The sequence below is a fragment of the Thermobia domestica genome, chromosome 4 (genome assembly GCF_964235325.1).
Source record: "Thermobia domestica chromosome 4, izTheDome1.hap1.1, whole genome shotgun sequence".
In the NCBI taxonomy this organism is placed as follows: Eukaryota; Metazoa; Arthropoda; class Insecta; order Zygentoma; family Lepismatidae; genus Thermobia; species Thermobia domestica.
Genome location: NC_137457.1, coordinates 198378369 through 198402908, shown reverse-complemented (window position 1 = coordinate 198402908; position 24540 = coordinate 198378369). Strand labels below are relative to the sequence as shown.

The 24540-nt window shown below is 36.9% G+C and overlaps 3 protein-coding genes across 3 annotated transcripts; 1 reads left to right on the top strand and 2 right to left on the bottom strand.

Moving 5' to 3' along the window:
- The first annotated feature begins 1643 nt into the window (after positions 1-1643).
- LOC145683000 (uncharacterized) lies at positions 1644-3068 on the top strand. The gene has a single exon (XM_081754354.1). It carries the CDS (start codon positions 1644-1646, stop codon positions 3066-3068), a length of 1425 nt encoding a protein of 474 aa, XP_081610480.1.
- An 18803-nt stretch (positions 3069-21871) lies between these two features.
- On the bottom strand, positions 21872-22855 carry LOC145682999 (uncharacterized). The gene has a single exon (XM_081754353.1). The coding sequence runs from the start codon at positions 22853-22855 to the stop codon at positions 21872-21874; it is 984 nt and encodes a 327-aa protein (XP_081610479.1).
- Positions 22852-23517, bottom strand: LOC145682997 (uncharacterized). The gene has a single exon (XM_081754352.1). It carries the CDS (start codon positions 23515-23517, stop codon positions 22852-22854), a length of 666 nt encoding a protein of 221 aa, XP_081610478.1.
- Between the last annotated feature and the right edge of the window lie 1023 nt (positions 23518-24540).

The window sequence follows — 24540 nt, the reverse complement described above, 5'->3', positions numbered from 1 at the left end:
TGACATCATCCCGGACCACCAGTTCGGCTTCAGGAAAGGACACTGCGCGGATCAGCAGCTGGTACAGGTGGTAGAGAAGATATGTGACAGATTCAACGAGGGAGGCCACACCTTGGGGCTTTTTCTCGACATAGAAAAAGCATTCGACAAGGTGTGGCACGAAGGCCTCTTTCACAAGATGATGCTCCAGGGCACTCCGCACTACCTTCTGAGAATCATCAAATCCTTTCTTCAAGGAAGAACCTTTCGTGTTGCCCATGCAGGACACCTAACACCCTCCAGACCTATCCTAGCAGGAGTCCCCCAAGGATCCTGCCTATCCCCAACCCTCTACGCCATGTACACGGCGGACATTCCCACAACCCCCAACACAGCGGTAGCAACATTCGCAGACGACACGGCAATCTTTGCCAGCCATGGAAACATCAGATACGCTGAACTATACCTCAGACGACACGCCGAACTTCTCCACCGATGGTCTGAAGAGTGGAAGATCAAAGTCAGCGAACAGAAGACCTCAGTAGTAAACTTCACAAGAAACAGAAGAAGGGTTCACGTCAGGATCACCATGGCTGGAACACCCCTCCAGAACCGAGATGATGCCAAATACCTCGGAATAATACTGGACAGGAAACTTACATTTGCTCACCACATACATTCCATCGCCAAGAAAGCCAGTCAACGCCATCAAGCCTTGCTACCGCTACTCCTCTCCCCATCCCTCACCCTGAAAACCAAACGCCATATATATCAGATGAACATTCGTCCCATCCTGATGTATGCCCACCCTGCATGGCAACACGCAGCAAAAACGCACCTCAGCCAACTACAAGTCATCCAGAACAGAGTAGCCAGGGCTATCACTGGACACTCGAGAGACACTCGCCTCGAGCAAATACATGAAGATTTGGAACTCCCATTTCTACATGACTACAGAATTCACAGATCAGCCAACTTCTGGAGGACAATCAGAGCCTCGCCACACCAACACATAGCCACCATAGGAACGGCCAACCCAAGAAGACGAACTTACAAGATGCCGCACCCCTAAAACGCACAACCACTAAACTGACATAGGAACAGCAAAAGAGGAGCGCGACAGTTGCGTCCTCTCTCACAACAAATACGCACGCAAAACAAACGACAGTCAACAACACAAATGGAAGGCAAGGGCCCAAGCCCGGTACTTAAATCAACCACAAAAACCGCCAAGAAATCTCTGCTCTGCTCTGATGCAGTTGTGAGTGAAACAGTCTCGTGTAGAATAGATAGTGCGTTTTTGTTGTTTCTTGAGGGGACGAAAACTTTCGCAGGTGTGTTTGTTTCATATTTTTACTTGGAAATGAATGTATGGGGCGTCCTTTTCACAGTGTGTCTGTTGAGTTCAAATATTAGAAATGTTGGTATTGTGTATGTTAGGTGCAGATAACACCAACAATGGTATATGGAGTATAAAATTGAGATGTGGCGTGGTGGTGTAAATATGGGCTACCTTGCCTGGTGCAAATATTGGCTACCAGCTCATATTTGCACCATGTTGATCCAAGCTTCTAATTAGTCTTTACGATTTATTTTACAGCATGCCAAGGAGCAAGCAGCGATATGTGGCACAGAATAAACGGGAACAATGGAATAAAGAACACATGGCGAAAGCAATTGCTGCTGTCAGAGAAAAGAAAATGGGGACACTAAAAGCAGCACAAGTGTTTAACGTTCCTCGGACAACTTTACAATCTCTTAGCAAGGACACATCTCTCTCTCCTGAAGTAGCAGCGTCGAAACCACTGAGAGGTCGGACTGTCTTAGGGGCCCAGCTTGAGAAGATGTTGGTAGAATATTTACTGTTTATGGAGTCACATTTCTTTGGTTTCACGGTGACAGATTTGAGACGTCTTGCGTATCAATTAGCAGTAGTAAATGGTTTGCCTTATCCTTTCACATCAGAAGGAGCCGGTAGAGCATGGGCAGATTTATTTCTAAATCGACATAAAGAAGTTCTGTATGTTCGCAAAGCCACCGAGACCTCTTACGCAAGGGCTGTGGGATTTACTAAAGACAACGTAGAAAAATTCTTTGATATTTTGGAAGCAGCATATGCGGAACATTACTGCGCGCCTGACCGTGCCTTCAACGTAGAAGAGACAGGCCTTACTGTCGTGCAGAGCAAGAAACCAAGTGTCATTGCGAGGAAAGGAAAGAAACAGATAGGAACGCTAAAATCAGCCGAAAGAGGAGCAACTATGACGGTGGTAGTTTGTATGAACGCTCAAGGAGAGTTTATCCCACCTATGTTCATATTTTCCAGGAAAAACATGACGGACCAACTTATGAAAGGTAAACCAATCGGTTCTATTGGTAGAGCTCATCCGTCAGGGTGGATTCAATCACGCCTCTTTGTAGAATGGCTACAGCACTTCATTGAGAAGACTCATCCGACAAATGAATCACCAGTGTTGCTGATACTGGATGGCCATTACACTCATGATAGAAGTCTGGCGGTTATTGACCTAGCGCGGGAAAACCACATCCAAATCATATTGCCGCCCCATTGTACTCACAAGTTACAACCGTTGGACAAAACTTTCATGGGTCCTCTCAAGCATCATTACAGTAATGAGATCAGATCTGCCCTTCTTCATTCCAATGGTCCTCTTAGTCCTTATGACATCATGGAGCCTTTCGGAAGAGCCTATTTGAAAGTGCAGAGAGCAGACATAGCAGTAAATGATTTTCGTGTTACAGGAATCATGCCGTTTGACAGGAGCATCTTCACTGACGACGATTTTGTTGTTGTGGAAACTAATGCAGGGACAACAAGCAGCATGCCATCAACAGAAAATCAGTCCTCTTCACCAAGCAGTACTTCAGATTTACAGTCTCAAGCAGGTCCATCACAGCTCGTCAGTCCATTTCATATTGCATCTCCTCCCACCATCAAGAAGAAGACAAGCCAAAGAGGTCACAAGAGTGGCGCTGCCTCACTCATAACTGGATCCCCCTATAGGCAGTCCCTGTATAATCCACGACAACTGCAAAGCACGCAAAGAAAAGCAAGGAAACAGAAATGATAGGCTCTGCAACGAAGCAATCAACTCCTGCTAGAAGACTGGACTATGGGGAATCATCCACAAAGTCTGAAGCAACTTTCTTCGATGACAGTGATAGTGACGTGGAGTTAGATCTACCTGTTGGCGTGCAGAAACCTACAGATGAAGATGTGCCATGCATTTTCTGTCGCAGCAACTTTTCAGCGGATACACACGGGGAACTCTGGGTTCAGTGCATAAACTGTCACATGTGGGCACATAATGAATGCGAAGATGCTGAATACGACGAGTATGTGTGTGACTATTGTCACTAAGTGTATAGACTTATACTTGGTAGTATTGTGATATTCTGTACCACATTTTTTTCATATTAGTATGTTTTTGTACTGGTAGCCCATATTTGCACCACCATTTCTTGAAACGTGATTTCGTAGAGTGTCAGAAAAATATAAATGTACAATACTAGTGATTTGTTATTTTCAATTTTCTTTATATCATGTGCAAGAAATGTCACATAGTATTTATTGCAGTAATTAAATTTGTTCGACTTCCATGTATCTACGAATTATTTGCAATCAAAAAGTGGTAGCCCAAATTTGCACCTTTTCCTCTAATAATAATAAAATAATAATAATATTAATAATAATAATAATAATAATAATGAAACAGGTAAGAAAAAGAGCTTCAGAAAACGCTAGTAATTCTAATCATACGCTGAGAGTATTTTGTACATTCTACAAGAATGTGATGAGTAGAGTCCGGATTTTTATGTAATATAAACCCCCTAAATATGTACATAAATATTTAACAAAAGTTGCTTAAAAATATAAGAAATATGTAATATTATATAAGAATATGTAATATTACATATGTTACATATTTATAAAAACTTAATATTAACACGCGTATGAGTGCAATATTTAAACGAATTATGAAAATAAAAAAGTAAATCTACTACACTTTATTCTGCTTAATGCAATTCCCCAATAAAGTGAAATGCTTGAACAGCTGAGACAGCCATACGTCACTGACATGAATGATTGCAGGATAATAAAAATCAGACGCGAATGAATGAAGATGTGAATCGGCTAGAGAGAAACAGGAATGCCCCGAGAAAATCAATACATACGGCATTTGTATGTCAGAAATCTCATGTGGTGTGATGTGGTCCTATTTCAAAACTAGAACCGTTTACACAGAAGTCTTGCCTCGTCTCGCATTTGCGAGACGAGACAAGAGACGACAGTGAAAAGTATGCGAGACGCGACTAAACCATGCGAGACAAGACGCTAGACGAGACTCAGTTAAGTCTCGCACGAAAAGTCTCGCAACATTTATAAATTACATTTTTATTGTATATTTAGTGATTTTACATTTATTGAGTTTTATAAGTTGAGCGTTAATAACTCCAGGAACAAAAAAGTGATTAGGGCAATAGACATTTTATGAGATTTATTATTATTCAATGTTTATTTTCAGAATTAAAGCCTCAATAAAAAAGAAAAGCTTTGTAAATTGGAAATTTATACAACATTCATCTAGGAATTTATTTTGCGACACAAACACATACACGCGGGCGCGCGCGAATACATGAACTTCTGTTTTTGGTCTGAAAAGCGAATAAGACTCCCTATTGCTGCGAAATGTGATATTTCTGTTGTTTCTGTCTTTTTCACATTACTACTAGCGATTAATGTTGGGGGATGACGGGGAAATCCCCTCTCGTCAAAGTTTATCCCCGGCCCGGCTCGCAGAAATAACATTATACTTTCACATGGAATAAGCATTTTCTTTCTATATTTTTATCAAAAACATCCCCCTTTAGTTCGGAAGTTTAATTCAAACACTGGTTTGGTAGGATGGCCCTATAGGTTTGGTGGGAATGTTAGGAATGGCCCTATATCTGTCAGTAATTTTATTTTCTAGATCTGGCAACACTATATAAGTTGAAAGCGAAAGTTGATAAAATGCGATGATGCAACATTGCTACAAGCGCGATCGAACCGAAAGAATTCGTATTGTATTGTGATGAATTCTTTTGTTGTCTACAAGCGCTTTTGGTGGTATAATAACATCTTTACAATGGAAAATTACCCTTCAAGGAAACGATCAAAACGTGTAAATGTTGATGGTGGCGACGATATTTTAGAAGAGCCAAACGGGGACCCAGATGAAAGTGAAACGGATTAAGGTACTGTTTCTACAAGTTCGAGTCTTGATCCACCCAAAACAGCAGGGCGTAAGTAATTTCCAGAATTACTTTGAAATTGCGACGAATGCTGAGTTGCTTATTTGTAAATTATGTAAGCCTACGAAGATAGAATTGAAAATGCTACTGTTTTTTCGCGGCAAAAATGTGCCTGCATGGCATACTGGAAAATATTGCTGAAGACCTCTAAGCTGAAAAACAATGTTGGATCCTGCAACAATTTATGCTAGTTTTGCTGTAAATTATGCTATTAATTTGACGAAAATTAATGGTCCAGCAATCAAATTCCAGCACAACTTTTCTTTTAATTTGGAGCGGAGAGGACACAAGTTCGAATACCATGTTGAACTCTAGGTTACGTCTCCTTAGGATGTTATGAACATTCATCCCATGGAAAGCAATGGCAAACCACCATGGATTCACCTTGCCAAGGTACTTTTAGGTCAAATAAATGCTTTCCGGCAGAATATCACATCATCATTCATTAACAGCCACAGAATAACATATTGCAAAATTTTGACCCAGAATATATGCGAGACTGCGAGACCATGCGAGAAAGTCCCGCGCGAGACGAGATTCAAAATTTTATGCGAGACCCGAGACGAGACTACACATTTGTGAGACGAGACGAGACACTAGACGAGATCAAGATTTGAGGCTGCGAGACGAGACGAGACTTTCCATTTCTCGTCTCGTCTCGTCTCGCGTGCATCCCTATAATTTAAATACTAAAAGCAACTTAAGACGAAATGCATTGTTATATATATATATATATATATATATATATATATATATATATATATATATATATATATATATATATATATATATATATATATATATATTTCATGCAGCGAAAAGCAGTTCTATATCTTTTAAACAATACCAGCTGAACTAAGATTGAAGAATGTTTCCACTAATGAACATTTTTAATTTGAAATAAAGTGCTTACAAAAGATGGGCGTACAGTTCAACTGGGTGTTGTTGCACAATGGGTTACAAGCCACATTTCCAAATTATCAGAAGTAAAATTTTGCTGGCGATCGGATAAAATATTCTTGTATGCAGAGAATTATTTCTCCACATCACATGAGGTAACAGAGGCGTATTTCAACAGGGGGTTGTAGTTCGGGGAAATATCTTCAGGTGGTTCTTGTTTCACCACTGAGAATCTTACACACTACCAATATGCTGTCGTAACCCGGGTTTATTTACAGCACTGCATTTAGTTTCTTTCGAACTTTTTCTCCTACATCTCCACACACACCTTGCAGTAGTCTCTTTTCATTCTCTATGATTTCCATGAATTCCGGAAGAGGTCACCCAACAGTCTCTAGCTTCTTAATGCTTGTAGGTAGCCAACCAAAATTGTTGTCTATGTATGCGATATCACACGCAGAATAGCATAAATTGATACCTTCAAAAGTTACGCAAACTGTTGCTGATTTGGCACATCAGTTCAGCAATAAAATTTTAGCCTAGTACAACAGATACGCAGAAATTCATATCGTATTCAATACTTACTTTGAGAATTTCCTAAAAATTCCACCAGAGAAAAACGGTACCATGGTAACCTACCTGTCATGTACAAGGTTGAAGAAAAAATGAATATAAAACATGTCACCTTGAAAAAACTTTTATCTCATTATAAAAATAAAGACTTACTTACTGTAGTATAAAGTCAGAATTTGCTCAAAAATCTAGTTATTTAAAACAAAACTGTTATCTTTCTTCCTTAGCGAAGTCAAGTCAAACAAATCACTGGCATAAGATTCAGCACTTCACAGGAAGAAGCTGATATAAAGTTAATCGTCCACGTAATTCTTGCAACTCAAAGAGGGGCTAAAAGAATAACAATTTTTTCACCAAATACTGATGTTCTTGTACTATCAACCACTAAATATCCAAAATTGACAAGTGATACATAGAGTCCGGACTTTTATGTAATATTAACCCCCTAAATATGAACATAAATATGTAACAAAAATCACTTAAAATGTAAGAAATATATAACATTATATAAGAATATGTAATATTACATATGTTACATGTTTATGAAAACGTAATATTAACACGCGTATAAGTATGCAATATTCAAACGAATTATAAAAATAAAAAGGAAAATCTACTACACTTTATACTGCTTAATGCAAGTCCCCCAATGAAGTGAAGTGCTTCAACAGCTGAGACAGTCATACGTCACTGACGTAACTGATTGCAGGTTAATAAAAAATCAGATGCGAGTGAAGGAAGATGTGAATCGAATAGAGAGAAACAGGAAAGCCCGAGAAAAGCAATGCATACGGCATTTGTACGTCAGAAATCTCATGTGGTGTGGTGTAGTCCCGTTTACACTTTTACACTAAATGCGCATCCGTCACTATGGCCCAATTTTGAAATGAATTATACGCAGTATACAAATTTAAATACTAAAAGAAACTTAAGACGAAATGTATTGTTTTATATATATTTATTTCATGGAGGAAAAAGCAGTCCTATATCTTTTAAACAATACCAGATGAACTAAGTTTGAAGAATATTTCCACTAATGAACATTTTTTATTTGAAATAAAGTACTTACAAAATATGTGCCTGCAGTTCAACTGCGTGTTGTTGCACAATGGGTTACAAGCCACATTTCCAAATTATCAGAAGTAACATGTTGTCGGATAAAATATTATTGTATGCAGAGAATGATCTCCCCACATCACATGAGGTAACAGGAGCGTATTTCAACAGGGGGATGTAGTTGGGGGAAATATCTTCAGGTGGTTCTTGTTTCACCACTGAGAATCTTACACACTGCCAACATGCTGTCGTAACCCGGGTTTATTTACAGCACTGCATTTAGTTTCTTTCGAACGTTTTCTCCTACATCTCCACACACACCTTGCAGTAGTCTCTTTTCATTCTCTATGATTTCCATGAATTCCGGAAGAGGTCACCCAACAGTCTCTAGCTTCTTAATGCTTGTAGGTAGCCAACCAAAATTGTTGTCTATGTATGCGATATCACACGCTACTTTTGAGTCATTAAACAGTTTCTGAGCAATGCCAACTGACACAGCAGACTCCGATGGAAATGAATGAACAACGGGCTTAATTTTTTGAAAACGTTCATTGTAGAAATGTACTGCCTGTATCCAAGTGCCCCATCCCGTTAGCACAGGCTCCGGAGGAAGTGGCACGTCTGACAGCTGATCTCTGTAAACTTGAACACATTGTGGAGCCTTAACAAACATTTTTTCGTAGAAGAAACTAGTTGATTTACTTCGCAAAAGTTGTATCTCACCTCTTCAGCAACACGCTGAAGAGCATGGGCCATACAGGTGAAATAAATTAAGTGAGGGTAAAAAACTGTAAGTCCTCTAGCCGCTTTTAACATGTACCTGCACTGTCTGTATAGAGAACAAGGACTTTTTCTTCCTGAACTCCTCCGGGCCACAATACCTTAAGGCCATCGTTTACAAAGCGAGCAATCGTGGAATGATTCGAGCGTTCCAGCAATTTACTCGCAATAAGATAGGATTTAGGATAGATAGGATAGGATAAGATTGGAGAAGGGAGGATTTTTACTGGTTTCTTCTTATATTTCTTTTGTTATCGGCGAAAATTCTGCGAAACATGGTTTGAGAAATAAAACAAAGAGAGAGAGAGAGAGAGTGAGTGAGAGAGAGGTTTCTCTTTCGGTAATGAAAAGAAAATATAGACATGACAAAATTTAATCTAGATGGAAGCCTTGCACATTTGGTGAGTTTATTATTTTCTTAAAAAATTAAAATTTCAGTATACGCAAAATGTTAAGGCAGTTTTATGTAAAAATATGTAGAAACCATAGAAATATGTAACATTGGTCAAAATATGTAAAACAAATCTGCAATATAAAACTTGATTTGAAGCACCCTACAGGTGTGAATCACAAATATTTAAGGATTTGACAAGCCTACATATGAAGGAAAAAATATGTAATTACATACAAATTAGTGATGAGTATTTAGTGGAACAATGTAATCTTCACAATACGGATGGTTGGTACACACTAAATAGATATATGTGAGATGAGTGTCCCCAATACGAGATAAATATCATTATAAGTAATATTTCATCGATAATAAATTTGATTTGCCAAGGAAAATACTCAAAGAACGTTAATTATTCCAATCACATGAACAAAAGACAGAACTTAGTGACTGAAAAGAATGTTATTACCAAAAAGAGATTATTAGCAATTTTACATATCCTCTAGGCTCTGGCTACACCGGATATTCTACAAGAATTCCGAAGACTTGGTAAGGAGTTTTAATTTTCAAACATTAGAAAAAAGGAGATGTGTTTTTGATTTGTTGTTCTTACATAAATTATTAAATGGTAAAATTGATTGTCCAGAATTAGTTTCAGAAGTATTATTACGTGTCCCAACAGGTAAGACTAGAACAGCAAACGCTGGGACATTCTATTGTAGAAAAGCAAGAACAAAAATATTACATAAGTCTCCTCTGTGGAGAATGTGTGCTTCATATAATGAAATGATTAGACTTCATGTAATAGATGTGTTTAGTATGTCAGAGAACAAGTTCAAAAGAATTATCATGCAATAACTTATGTATAACTAGATAATGTATATTTGTGTATGTATAATAGTGTATGTTAAATAATTCTGTATACGACACTATAACTGGGTATTAAGCCTGTTGTGTTGTCCTTATGAAATAAATAAATAAATAAATACTGAGTGGGGCAATGCGGCTTTCACAATTAAAATCTAATACGTTACATTTTAGACAACGTAGGAAAGGAATAATAAAACAATTGTCCACTCATTTTACTATTCAGAATAGATTAACATATTTTGGGGATAAAAGTTTGAAATGAAATGAAAAAAATGAAATCTTTGAGTTTTACGTCCCACGGCTATGCCGGTTAGGCTAAAGGAGACGGTGATGATGAGTAATGAATAAAATGGTGGAATGAAGAAAGTGGGAGGAAACGGGAGAACCCCGAGAAAACCCACGCACACGGTGTTTGTCCAGCACAAAGTTCACTTGGCGGGGGCTGGGATCGAACCCGGGACCCCAAGCACCAGAGGTGAACGCTCTACCACTGAGCCACCGCGGCCCCATAAAAGTTTGAAGATGAAACCAGAGTAGCACGAAAACTTTATCCACGGGAATTGTTACCAGGGTATAACAATGCTCTATGAAACTACTACCAGCCTTGAATTCGCAGTTATTTGAAATGTTTAAACGGAAAATCATAGAATATCAAAAGATACTACTATGACAATGGAGGTAGTAACACCCTAGGGAATCATTACCTCCCCTCGAATTCGAATCTATTTGAAATGTTTGAATGGAAAAAATATACCATATCAAAAAATAAATCAATGAAACTATATGAGTTTCCGTTTAAACATTTCAAATAAATGTAAATTCGAGGGAGGTAATTTCTTAGGACATTACTACCCCCCCCCTCGTTGGTATGGTATGATTCTTTGTTCGAACATTTCAAATAGATGGTCATTCGAGGGGGAATTATTACCCACGGTAATAATTTGTAGAGATAACATTTCCCTTGTACACCGGTTGTAAAACCAATCTGGATGATACCTACCAAGCAAAGAGCACTAAACAGGGAGAACTTGCTTTGCTTCAATGTTGTTAATCTACTTTCGGTTGGGAGGAACAAAGTTTACATGTTAGTTAATGATTTTACAGATCTCCGGGTATTTTAAGAGCAATATACAATAAAACTTGTTCAAAGCAGAACGTGGATATGGCAGAAACTTGACCCTTGTGGGCACATTTCGTAGCCCCAGCCAAGATAATAGGTTATGCAATGTTATTTTTTCCCATAGTACGGAATCTGTCCAACTCGGAAACGGAAAGCAATAATTAAAGAATTCACTAGAGACTACGTGTAAAATTTTTAGAATATTCCATGACAAAGAAATTTACTTTTAGTATATTCCAGTACTTTTATAGTTTTTATGTTTTTAGCCTGCTAAGTGTTGTTTATGGGTAACATAGTACACACCTTTTGAAAAGATCTGAACAATGTTACGTCGACAGATTGTAAAAATGCAAGAATGTACTAACAGAATTCTTTTACGAAGTGCCTTTGTGCTTAATGCATCAAAACAATAGGTAGAGAGTAGGGGAAATGGAAACATTAATTTGTTTGGATAATACTCCCATTAGCCCTACTGAATCTACAATATGAACATCATTGCTGAGTCGCATGTCTCATTGTCTCTTATAAAATTTAAAGAGAAAGACAAAATCTCTTTACGGGAAACAGTGATGCTGTTAAGTGCTGGAAAACGCTCATTGATGAAGTGCTGAAATGTATAGACGAAATAATGGAAATAGTCAAATCAAGAGGAAACCGAAGAAAACCAGCAATAAAAATATTAACAAAGTCGTTTGCGAATGGTTGATCAATGCAACAAGAAAGACTATGCACATATCTAAATATAATAAAGCTCCTAAATGTATTTCAGTAAAGTTCAATGTAACATAGGGTAGTGTAATGATATGAAATACAGTATTAAATTAGTGTAAAAGAGTAAAAAACAACCACGTGATCAATAAATATACTATGGAATCCAACATGTATCAGTGTAAGAATGAAATCAGCGAGGATCTACACTTCTAAACAGCAAATACGTCTATTAGTATGTAATTCAAATTAACGTAAAATTAAGCAGACTTATAGTAATCTCTGTGTACATTTCTTAATAATGCAGAAGTTTGTAGAATTTGAGAAAATAGAAAGGTTTCTACTGATTCTGCTTTAAATAAGTTCCCTCTGAGAGTGTTGGGTACCCGTCTTCGGACCGAGAGACCCAGCTGACTTAAATCCCGGTGGAATCTTATGTTGTTCGGATCCTACGTCTCCCTGTGCTTCCACGTCTCATAACTTCGACGATCTAAAAGAAGATTACATTTCAAATCAACTAATCAAAGTATCATAATGTTTACTTCGTTATGATACCGATTACTTAGCATTAAAGTAAAAACCTAACGCTCATTCAAAAGACATAAGAACTTGAGGTGACTCATTTCTTATAGGTATATTGAGGCATTTCAGAATTAAAAAGCATTTTTTCCACCACATTTTTAAATGAACTAAATTACAGAATAATATTTCGTATATGTTTTCACAGATTGAAATAAAATTCATCTCTATTTCACGAAGATTGCAATGCTAAGCTGATTAATGTTGGACGAGAAGCAAAATAAATGTTAGTGCACAAAAACTAAAAGTGCTTAAATGTGACAGGCACTGCATTATGAACTTTAGTTAATTAATATTAATTAACTAAGTATATAATTTGTCTTCTCCATGATTATACTAAAACTTGCAGTATATGCTTTCGATCTACTGCAACCACAAAAACATACAACATGGGGCCAATTAATTTGTAAGGCGCAAGACGAAAATCAGGATACGCACATATACAACCTAGTAAACTACTGTAATATAAAGAACATACTATATGTTTAAAGGGAAATTTGAATTACGCGAGACATCGGAGTTTGAATTAAACCCATTTAGGGATCCAGCTAGATACCACAAATAGTAAAGTTCAGTACTGCACTATAAAGCTATGAAGAGTTAAGCTGAAAATAGTTTCAGGAAATTTGTTTTATAGTGTGTAAATTCAATTAGAAAAGCTAAAATGTAAGGAAGCATTTTGTCCTTTTGCAACGAAACTTATTGTAGAAATAATTATTATTTTAGTAGCAATATTTATTAAGATAATGAGCATGATATTTTGTGGTGAAATGAACAGTCAAGAAAGATAAAAAGTTCCACATTTACAATTCAATTCGATTAAATACAGTTTTCGTGATATCTATTGCATTATCGGGTGTGTAGTATTCAACTACACCTATTTAACAACAGAAATTAAACTATAATGTTGAAGACAATTGATTACAATTTACTGTTACTTCTTAAAACCGAAATTGCAAGATCTATTGCTTAAAGTGGGATTTTATCACCTTTAGTGAGAGCGTCTCCGGATTCAATTCCCAGTCGGAAAACTCGGCTGGAAGGATATAAAAGTATTTTCAGATCATCCATTCTGAACGAAGACTGTCCTGGGTTTTTCTCATTCAGACCAGGCAAATGCCGAGATGGTATTGGTATCTAATTTAAAGACACCAGGACCCTTCATTTCTTCCTCATTCCCTACTTCCTTTGGAACTAGTTATCGTCGAGGTAGGTCGTCTCATACGTGACAGACTAAAATAATCATAGATGCCGAAAGACCAGAATTATATATTTCCTTAAAGTGGATTCCGAATCATTAGTCATGTTTTATTCAAGTCTTGGTAAACCGATAAATTTGATAAAGTAACACTCAATGGGAGAGTGAACCCACGAGCATGTTCACATACAAGCACTTAGAAGTATACGGCCCACAATAATTATACAATCTACAGTCAAGTGGAAAAATAAAGAGGAAATTACAGATGTTAGGACGATACTGTATATACAATTTTAATATAGCATAGTTTTTTGTTTTTTTTTCAAGATTATCGAAACGAGATTGAAATACAGACAAGCATCCGTTGATCAAGACGATATCGACACTGAGATGATTAATTTTAACTCAAAGCGAGACTGAGACCGCGGTTTATCTTCAGAGGGGAGACTGACACTCTATGCAATATCGTCTCATCTCACCTCGATATCATTACTAATTAATATATTTTCAATCATTTGTTCCTTAAAAATGTAACTGAATTTTTACAATCAGAAAGGCACCGGTTCTATAATACAGGTCCAGAGGCTTAAATGTACTAACTCAATTAGTGCACATTGACAATTAAGGGTCTTTGTTTGCTTTCTAAGCTTCCCTTTAAGTAATTAGAAGCAGTGTGTTGGTTATGCAGCACTGCGACAATGCAATTAGTTTAGTAATTGCAACCTGTGAAACAATCTATTGTCCTCATTAACAGATAAACTAAACGCTTCACAGAATTCACATCATGCTTTCCCACCTTCTGAGACATAGTTTATTCTTACACTTACTGTTTTGCGGTTTCATTACCAAGTTAATAAAAGGAACAAATATTCCAACTACTGGAAAGGCCGTTCAATAATTGTTTCCAGAAGTAGAAACAGCATAGTTTAATTAAAATTATTTTATAATTAATACCAATAGATACGTATTCAGTAACGTAAAACTCTAATAACATATAATTAATGCATTTTGTATTCTCTAATAACAATATTTAGTTTAATATGGATATAAATGTAATAGACAGGTGTTTCAAATTGTATGTACGCATTAATCTGATCTGAATAATGTGAAGTAATATCAACTCTTAGTCTGCGTAACTCAGTTACTTATTTGCCTCCAGTGAAAAATAAATTTTACGTACAATTTATCCTTTTTGTGTAAACGACTTCTTATTCTTTTAAAAACCAATGTGCTGTGGTGATCGTTAAGTTAAAACTTACTTGAGATTCGTGATCACAAAAGTGGGATGTGGTGCTAAAAAGATTTATTTTTGTCGACTTGATCAAGCAACCAAACCTGAAACGCTTCCCTTCAAGGCAGTCACTAAAGTCTAGGGTCACCATATGATGAACTATAGTGAAAGGGGACATTTTTAGATTTCGCAAATAGTTATATTACTCGACAAATCTAGCAACATACCGAGAAAATATAATATTATATATATATAATTAAACTTTTTTAATACCGATTACAGAAATATTAAATTTTTAACTTCGTGCTTACAGTTGGGTATATATATATATAGGGTGCTATAAAAATAGCGCGTACGGACCACAAACTCTATTCTACAAATCAAAATAAAGTGAAAATGTTGTATGATGATTTGCCCTCCGGGGCCTCCTTAACCCGCTATGGAGAATCAAAATTTCACAATGTGGCAACATCACAGATTAATTTGGAGCCATTAGTTACTCTACGAATACAACAACCAGTTAAAACGATTCGTACACTAATAAATGATGCTTGTGTAATCAATATCTACTTTAGCTGCCATCTGGAAAGAATCGATATAAGTATTTGATAGACTGGTAGATCAAATTTATGGTACTTTATTTGCGACGTTGCCACATAGTGCAATTTGTGGCTCCAGAAGATGACACGAAAGCTAATATATATATATATATATATATATATATATATGGCTTTATTTTGACCTGTAGAATAATGTCCTGTGGTCCGTTGGCGCCATTTTTAGAACACCCGATATATATATATATATATATATACTACCTTGAAACAATTGGCCATACTGAAAAAAGTGGAAAATATCTAATTTTATTAATTAAAAAAAACAGGCCGGACTCTTTTTAAAGCTCGAATAAGATAGAGCTTCAAGATGTCTCAATTTAGAAGAGACTGTCCCGGATTTGGTTTCTTTCCATAACATAAGTTAATACCAATTGTGCGATATTTAAAAATTCCACTTTTATTAGTCACTGACAATGTTGATTTCAGTTGGTAGCCCGAAGGGATTTATTTCTGCAAATAAAAGTGCTTTAAGCCAATTTGGGCTATAAGATGTTGCTTTCTTACACCACCCAGCAGTAACATTTGACATCTATAACGATATCGTAAGAGCACACTTTGCATAAATATTGAGCTGCTATGCCCGTCTGTTGACAGGTGTCTGAGAAAAAACGGCAAAAGAAAGCGAGAAGCCGTTCTTTGAAATTGATTCAGCGTCACAAGAACAGGTGCCATATATCTTCCGAGCCGTATATTCAAACTAGAAGTGACAAAGATCAACGACTTCTGGATTTAACGTTGATTATTGTCGAACAAAAACGATAACAGATAGTGAGGGGCTATTTTTCACGATCTATTAAGAGCCTTAAAGATATATTCTATCTCCATTTTGATCTCTTTATTGAAACCAGAAGTGGTAGTAATTTACTACCACTTTCGACTTCAATATTAATTTTCACAGAGCAAATACTGTAAGAGGCAGTAAGAAATGACTTTCATATGACTTCAGCGTCTCAGAATAAATTTCATCTCGACTGTTTAATATTACAAATCTACAATCTCCTGTACCAATTCTGGTCACCATAATCAGAAAATGGTGAAAAATTGCAAAGAACGGTCTTTTGATATGTATTCAGAACCCCAAGAGTATGTTTCATCTCCGATTTCATTTATTCTTTGGAAGTAGTAGAAATCAGATTCGATATATGTCCTCGTAGAGCAAAATCGGTAAGAGCTAGTCAGATAAGGCTTGAGCGCCCAAGAGTATGTTCCGTCTCATACTCATTCCTCTTCAACCCTAATTTATACAGCTTATATTTTTTTTTCAGTTTCAGTATTCATTATTCTTTTGAAACCATCTATAGTTTTACGATGTGATATAAATCTCACTTCCTTTTTTGTGTTTATACGACTTATTTGAAAGTTCTTTCCTTTATATTCAGGTGGTGAGGAGAAGAAAGAATAGAGATGAGCCACATAAGCCACGCACACGGTGTTTTATTCATCACAAAGCCCATTTAGTGCGAGCAGGAATCAAACCAATGACCCTCTAGAAGTTATACTACAGGTAAAGGCAAAACTGTATTTATATCTTACAACAATTTTCCTACTATTTAAATATAAGTTAACCAATTAATAATATAATTTAAGTCATTCATGTTCATTTTATTCATTAATAAATGATGGAGCAATTTATCAGAATGTTCATCGAATAGCACCTACTTGACTGCCTGCACAAATTACAGGAAATTAATTATGCATCATACCTGGAATTATGCATATACGATTCATGAAGCTCTGTTGATTTATATTAGTTACGACCTTCACCTTATTTATTACATATTGACAAATTCTCAAAAGATCTCATAATAATATTCATTATAAAAATAGGGGGGAAAATCTGGCACTATTACCCTAAGTTTTAGATATGATTGTCACCGTGATCATCCATATATCTGGATAAACATTAGTATAAAGACTACAATTAAACAGAGAAGATAGGTTAAATTATTTTAGCTATTCTTTTAATAATAAAGACTGATATACCACGAATTACATATGTAAACTTAGTCTTAAGAAATTTAATAACTTTTAATACATCTTTAGTAGTAATTTCGCGGGGTTTACTTTCACAAAACGTAATAAAAAATGATTTCTCGTTAACTGTAATAACCGGAGAAACCTAAAAAACATATGAAATGTACTGAGCAAACTGTTCTGCAGTACTGTCATCTCACTCAATAGAACATCTCTTAAAATATCAATTGATTCATTGTTTTTCACTCCTTTACCTTCAAACTTTCTCAGGAGGACAAGTTAAAACACTTTCTATGCTTCTATAACAACTATTCGTAACCTCATTCAGTTGAATTTTAAAGGTTCAACATTTAGACTGGACAATTGTTGGCATTTTGACAAGTTTTGTATTTCTTATGAGCTTGATTCTTGATTCTTAACAAGACGGTCTGTTTTTTGGAATACCCTAAAGACTATTTTGGTCTTCCTAAACCTAGATGAAGAATATTATTTCCTATATTTTATTAGCAACTTTCTGAAGTTTACGAGAAACCTCATTCATACAGGGTGAAAGGTAACAACACCGAAAAACTTTGAGGTGATTCCTTATATGAAATGAAACAAAAGTTCTAATGGGTCATGGGTCTAGTGGGAAACATGGGTCAAAAACGTCTCCTTTCAGAGTTATGAACCATCGAATATTCGAAAAATCACATTTCAAAACGGCCTGGCTTAGAACCTATAAGACCTATCTCAAGTGGTTTAAGGAATTACACAGGAACTAGTATGTGCTCTATCTAAATACCATGTTTTACTATCCTCTGTTATCGGCGAAACGAACTGTAGAAAGGAAGTTAAAGTATAGGGATACTCCTTTAAGTACTAAGAGAGTGTTCGTTTCGCTGGAATCGGTGAATTCTTAAACATGAGTATTTAGACAGAGCGCAAACTAGTTTCTGTGTAATTCCAGAAACCGCTTGGGATATACTCTATACTTTCTAAGCTAGGGAGTTTTCAAACGTAGTTTTTCGAATATTTGGCAGTATAAATTTTCATGGTACACATATGGTGGGCTACTTATCTACACCTCTGCCATTGATATTGTATTACTTACTTGTCATATTTTTCAGGGCTGTGCTCTTGTGGTATTTAACTAATCTTAATCTCTCCAATGGTGTAGATATAAGCGAAGTTAAGAAATTCTGTGGAAAGCAAACTTGGAACAAACGCCTAAAAATTATCGTAGATATTTAACAATACCAAATGCTACAACCCTTTATGTTATCCGCCCTACGTTTTACGACACTAAATCGGAAATTATTATTTTTAAAAGTAAATCGTAGCGCCTGTGGTTTTTAACTAACAAATTCCACGAAAACAAAAATAATTATATATCTACTATATACGAAATATAAAAGGCTCACTCGAGCAGACGGTTCTATCAAATAGAAAATTTATAGGTAAAATACGATGTGATATATTTTTTGCAAAAGAATGGAAGAAGTAATGAATAAGTAAGTATTGTCAGTGCAGACCATATTGAAATGAATTTTGAGTGATAGTGGCAGTATTGTATGTATAAGTGTCTCCTCCAGTTTACTTGTTTATGCATATACTCTCCGTCGCTGAGGCGCCTGCTCCTTACGGACACACCCTCTTGCTACCGCTCGGGCTCCCTGCTGCACTCCTGCCTGACACGGTTACAAAGCATTCATGCTTTTGGTGGCTACCTAGCACAAATTGGTTCTTGTTCTGTGCACTGCAGCTTTTATGTGATACGTCCACATTGTATTTATACAGAGCCCTCCTGAAGTCAATTTGCAAGTAGAAATGGAGCTCCACATTTAGTGCATGCTCTGCCAAAAGAAATACGAAGCTGTAACCTACAATCAAAATATAAAAAATGTAAAACATTCGGTAGAACTGTCTGCTCGAGTAATCACTATTTCAATAGGGTAGAACTGTCTGCTAAAGTGAACGTGAACCCACTAAAAATATACTTTCTTGTACAGAATATCGATAAATAAAGTGGGACTTGTATGAGAGATAATCGTATTGTTTCTTTTAACAGTGGGTAAAGATTACTTTATGCATTAATTGCTATCATTAGCAATTTTTAACGTAGACAAAGTAGGTCTACTTCCTCCACAACCAAAGAGTATGTTGCCAAGCAACGACGCCGACTTTCCAAGATTTATGTGGGTGCATATCAATGGCGGGATTTGTTAACCTATATTTTTTAAGAAAGTCTCGATAGTTGATTGATTTACTTTTAGTTAAAATATTTAATGAACACTGTCATAAAGGGCTGTGCTGTGATAAAGTAAAATATAGCGGTACTATAAGGATAATTTAGGGCTGCCTCAGATCAGTCGGAAACCCGGCTGACTTAAATGCAAGAGAAATGGGTTCAAACTCAGGTCCAAATTGAATTCTTGTAGGTGCACCTCCCCCTACAAGATTATTTGGGTGGGTGCCGTAGCTCCGGAGCACCCATGTAGTCGGCGCGCATGTTACCAAGGTGTCAAAGAACACTTGTACGTTACATAATTTTCGCAAAATTTCCAACAGTTCAAACATATAGTTCAATAGATAACTAACTAACTCTATGGCCTAGGGAACCCGGAGGTTTAATGCCGCGTTCACAAAAGCTCTCCATTTACTTCTATCCTTAGCTGACTGCATCCAGTTTCTACTTTCTATTCCAATCTCTGCGAGATCCATCTTAATATTGTCCTCCCATCTGCACCTAGGTCTTCATAATGGTCGTTTTCCGATTGGTCTTCCAGTCAAGACTTTGAAAGTATTTCTACTTTGTTTCATTCTAGCTATATGACCTGGCCACCTAAGCCTCCTAGACTTGACGACCCTAACAAGGTTGGATGAACCATATAAATTATGTAGTTCCTCGTTATGAAGTTTCCGCCATTCCCCATTCCCGTTCCTCTTGGGTCCTAATATTCGTCTCAGGATCTTGTTCTCAAATACTTTCAGTCTATGTTCTTCCCTCAGAGTAAGTGACCATGTTTCGCAGCCATACAGAATAACAGGCATGATTATCGTTTTGTATATTTTAAGCTTCAAATTCCTCGACAGAATTCGCGACGACAAGAGATTATGAACCGAATAGTAACACGAATTCCCTGCTTTTAGTCGACATTTAATTTCCCCGTGAATATGATTTTCATCTGTTAATATTGATCCTAGATATTTGAAGCTATCCACTTTATCAAAAGTATTATTTAATATTTTAACGCATCCACAATTTGCTGTATTCCGGTCCCGACCCACTTCCATATATTAATATTTAGTTTTCTCTGCATTTACTTCTAAATCCATGTCCCTGCAAGCGTTTAATAAGATCTCTGCATTTCTTTCTATTGTTCTCCTATCATCCCCTATTAAATTTACATCATCAGCATATGCCATAACCTGGTGAATACCGTTCAACTGTAGGCTCTGGTTGCTATATTTGAATTTCCTTATAGCTTACTCCAGAACGTATTCCTTTCAAGTTAAATAATAATGGCGAGAACGCATCTCCTTCTTAAGGCCATTTTCGACGTGAAATCTCGTGGACAAAAATTGTCCTACCCGGATTTTACTTTGGGATTCATTTAAACATATCTTAATTAATCTAATTAGCTTTCTCGGTGTATAATGTGAATGTATATATTTGTAACTTCACTGAAGTACAATAACAATGCTAAAAACGATGTTCATACATGTGGACTGTAAGGCTTGATTTGTACACCACATGAATGCAACCCAATATAAAATCACTGTATTTAATGATTACAACTTCAGTTTGCACACAAAATAATACACGAGAATAAACATATTCACAAGGTCTTTAGTTGTAAATGATTTTGATACGATGGCTTATTGTTTGTGCTGTGTTGTATGATCTTCGACCATGATATATGGTTCACCAAAACTGCATGTTCTTGCTGCCTCTACACTCACACACTCTTCCCAAAACAATAGAAAAGCGTTAAGCAACTTGAACACTGTTGCCAGCTAAAGACACACACACTGTTAAACACACAAATAATCCCGAACATACTCCCCCTGTTGGTCAGGTAAGGTCTGACCAAATAAAACAAAATGATACACATAAAAAACGAATCAAACACAAAACTTGAAGCAATGTTACAACTGTACTTATTTTTTATTACTCAAAATCTCAATTCCAATCGTTGTTATATGGTAATGCAACTAGTTTCTTGATGGAACGTTTATATGTTCCAGTTGTAGTACGAACCGTCACTACACGAACTAAGAAATCCTTTCCTGGGAACACTTTTTCAATGATGCCCAATTTCCACTGCAATGCAGGAACGTTGTCTTCAATCAGCAAAACTACATCTCCAACCTTGAGATTGTGTTGCGGTGGAGTTAGGCTCTGGTAAAGCTGTAAGGGCTTCTCCAATTAAAAAATGTCCAGGGGTGAGAACACTGATGTCGTTAGGCTCACTTGATAGCAGTGTAAGTGGTCGAGAGTTGAGACAGGCCTCAATCTGTGTGAGTAATGTTGCAAACTCTTCTTATGTTAACACTGCACCTTTTGTAATACGAACTAGATGGTATTTCATTGATTTTATACCGGCTTCCCGTAGTCCTCCAAAATGCGGCGAATTTGGTGGTATGAAGTGCCACTGAATTCCTTCGGTCGATGTAAAATCATGAACTTGAGAACTAAAGGATCTGATGAAAACAGCTGATACAATTCTTTCAATTCGTTGTTGGTTCCAACGAAATTTGTGCCATTGTCGCTGTATATATTGAGACATCTTCCTCGTCTGGCTATGAATCTGCGTAAAGCTGCTATGAATGACTGCGCACTAAGATCTGTTACCAATTCCAGATGTATTGCTTTGGTGGATAAATAAACAAAGAACGCAACGTATGCCTTGCGTACAGATCTATTTCTAACTACTCCTGATTTTATGTAAAACGTTCCAGCGTAGTCCACGCCTACGTTTAGGAATGGTCTGGCTTGCTGCACACGAGCTGCTGGCAGCTGTCCCATAAGTTGTTTTGAACCACTGGCCTTTAACTTGAAACATGTGAAGCAATGATGGATCACTTGTTTTACTACCTGTTTGCACCTGATGATCCAATATTTCTGGCGTAGTGATAATATTAATAATTGGGGTCCAGCATGAAGTAATCTTAAGTGTTCTGCTTCAACTATAAGTTTTGTTAAGTGTTGATTTGAAGGCAGAACTATTTGATGTTTGGCGTCAAACGGAAGCTGACTATTCTCCAATCTTCCTCCAACTCGGATTATATCTTCACTATCTAAAAATGGATGTAAATTGTTCAATTTACTTCTTGACAGAACAATGTTTCCATCACAATGCTGTAATTCGCTGTGAAATCCAATTTCTTGTGTCCATTTGGTGCAAACATGGAGCGCTTTGTGGAGTTCTTGTACTGAAAGACCTTCTGTTAGTTTGCTTTGCTTGTGTCTGATGTTATGAACAAAACGTCTACAATATGCTATTGTCCTAACTAACCTTGACAATTTTGAGAATCTTGTTACGGTTCCATTGCACCAATTGTCTAAAGTGACTGTCATGTTATGGTTCCCTTACTCTCTGGAACTTGATTTGTTTGCAATGAATCCTTACTTGTCACTGACCAATTAGATTCTAAACTAGAAAGCCATTGTGGACCGTGCCACCATAATGAATTGTCCTTTATGGAAACTGCATCTATTCCTCTTGAAATCAAGTCTCCAGGGTTGTCTAAAGAAGTTACATGTTTCCAACAGCTAACGTCAGTTAAGTCTTGAATTTGAACTACTCTGTTGGCCACGAAAGGTTTCCATTTATTACACGGAGAAGCTAGCCATGCCAACACGATTTGGGAGTCGGTCCATAAATGGACGCTACTTATGTTCAATTTTAAAATTGGTAAAATCTTGTGAACTAATTTTGCCAAAACAACTGCTGCGCATAACTCCAGACGTGGGAGAGTGATTTTCTTGACTGGGGCCACACGTGATTTAGCACATAATAACTTAACTGATATTTCTCCTTGTTGATTGATCGATCCCATATAAATGCAAGCTCCATATGCTCTTTGAGAAGCATCTGAAAAACCATGGATCTGAATCTCCGCTATGTTTCCTTCAACGAGTACATATCTGTCGAATTTAATCTGATTGATTAATGGAAGCTGCTTGTATAATTTTGAGTCCATTTCTTTGCTAATTCCATTGGTATATTGTCGTCCCATTGAACCTTTTGCCGCCACAATTCTTGCAAAAATATTTTGTATGAAATGACAACTGGTGAAATTACTCCTAATGGATCGAATATAGTGGCAACGATTGAAGCAATCTGGCGTTTAGTAATGCACTCTTGAACCTTCATTGTTGACGTCTTGCTTTCAACGAGAAATATATCCTTGTATGGATGCCATGACAATGCTAATGTCTTGACGCCTTGGTTTCGTGGAACTGGATTGGACGCTGCACTTCTCGAAGCTCTGGCGAGATGGATTCCAATAACCTTGGATCATTCGAACTCCATTTCCTAAGTACAAAACCTCCCTTTCCCAGTAACTCTATCAATTGCTTCTGGACCTCTAGAGCTTGCTGTATGTTGCTCATGCCACTACAAACATCGTCAATATAGAAATCTCGACGTAATATTTCTGCTGCTACAGGGTAATTATGCTCTTCTTCGTCTGCTAATTGCTGTAGACATCTTGTGGCCACAAATGAAGCACATACCGTACCATACGTTAGTGTTATCAATTCAAAAACTTGAATCGGTTCATTTCTAGATCTTCTCCACAATATACGTTGTAATGGCGTGTCTTCTGGATGAACATTGACCATGCGATACATCTTAGCGATATCTGCAGTGAATACTACCGAATGAGTTCTGAAGCGCAAAATGATAGAAAACAAATCTTGCTGTATTGTAGGACCAACTAAGAGAATGTCGTTGAGGCTTTTTCCGCTGTCAGATTTTGCTGAAGCATCAAACACCACACGGAGCTTCGTTGTAGAGCTTGTGGGCTTAAAAACTGCATGATGTGGCAAATAGTATGCAACGCTGACGTCCTCCTTTTTACGCTCATCTATCCTTACCATGTGACTAAGATCTTCATATTCTTGCATGAATTCCGTATATTTAGCTTCAAAGCCCGGATGTTGATCAAATCTTCTTTCCAATTGTTTTAATCTAACTAATGCCTGCTGATAAGAATCGCCTAAAACTGTACGGTCTTCAAGCAAAGGCAATCGTACAA

Coding starts and splice junctions, on each gene's coding strand:
- LOC145683000 (XM_081754354.1), top strand. CDS start 1,644: ATGGCGAAAGCAATTGCTGCTGTCAGAGAAAAGAAAATGGGGACACTA.
- LOC145682999 (XM_081754353.1), bottom strand. CDS start 22,855: ATGACAGTCACTTTAGACAATTGGTGCAATGGAACCGTAACAAGATTC.
- LOC145682997 (XM_081754352.1), bottom strand. CDS start 23,517: ATGGGACGACAATATACCAATGGAATTAGCAAAGAAATGGACTCAAAA.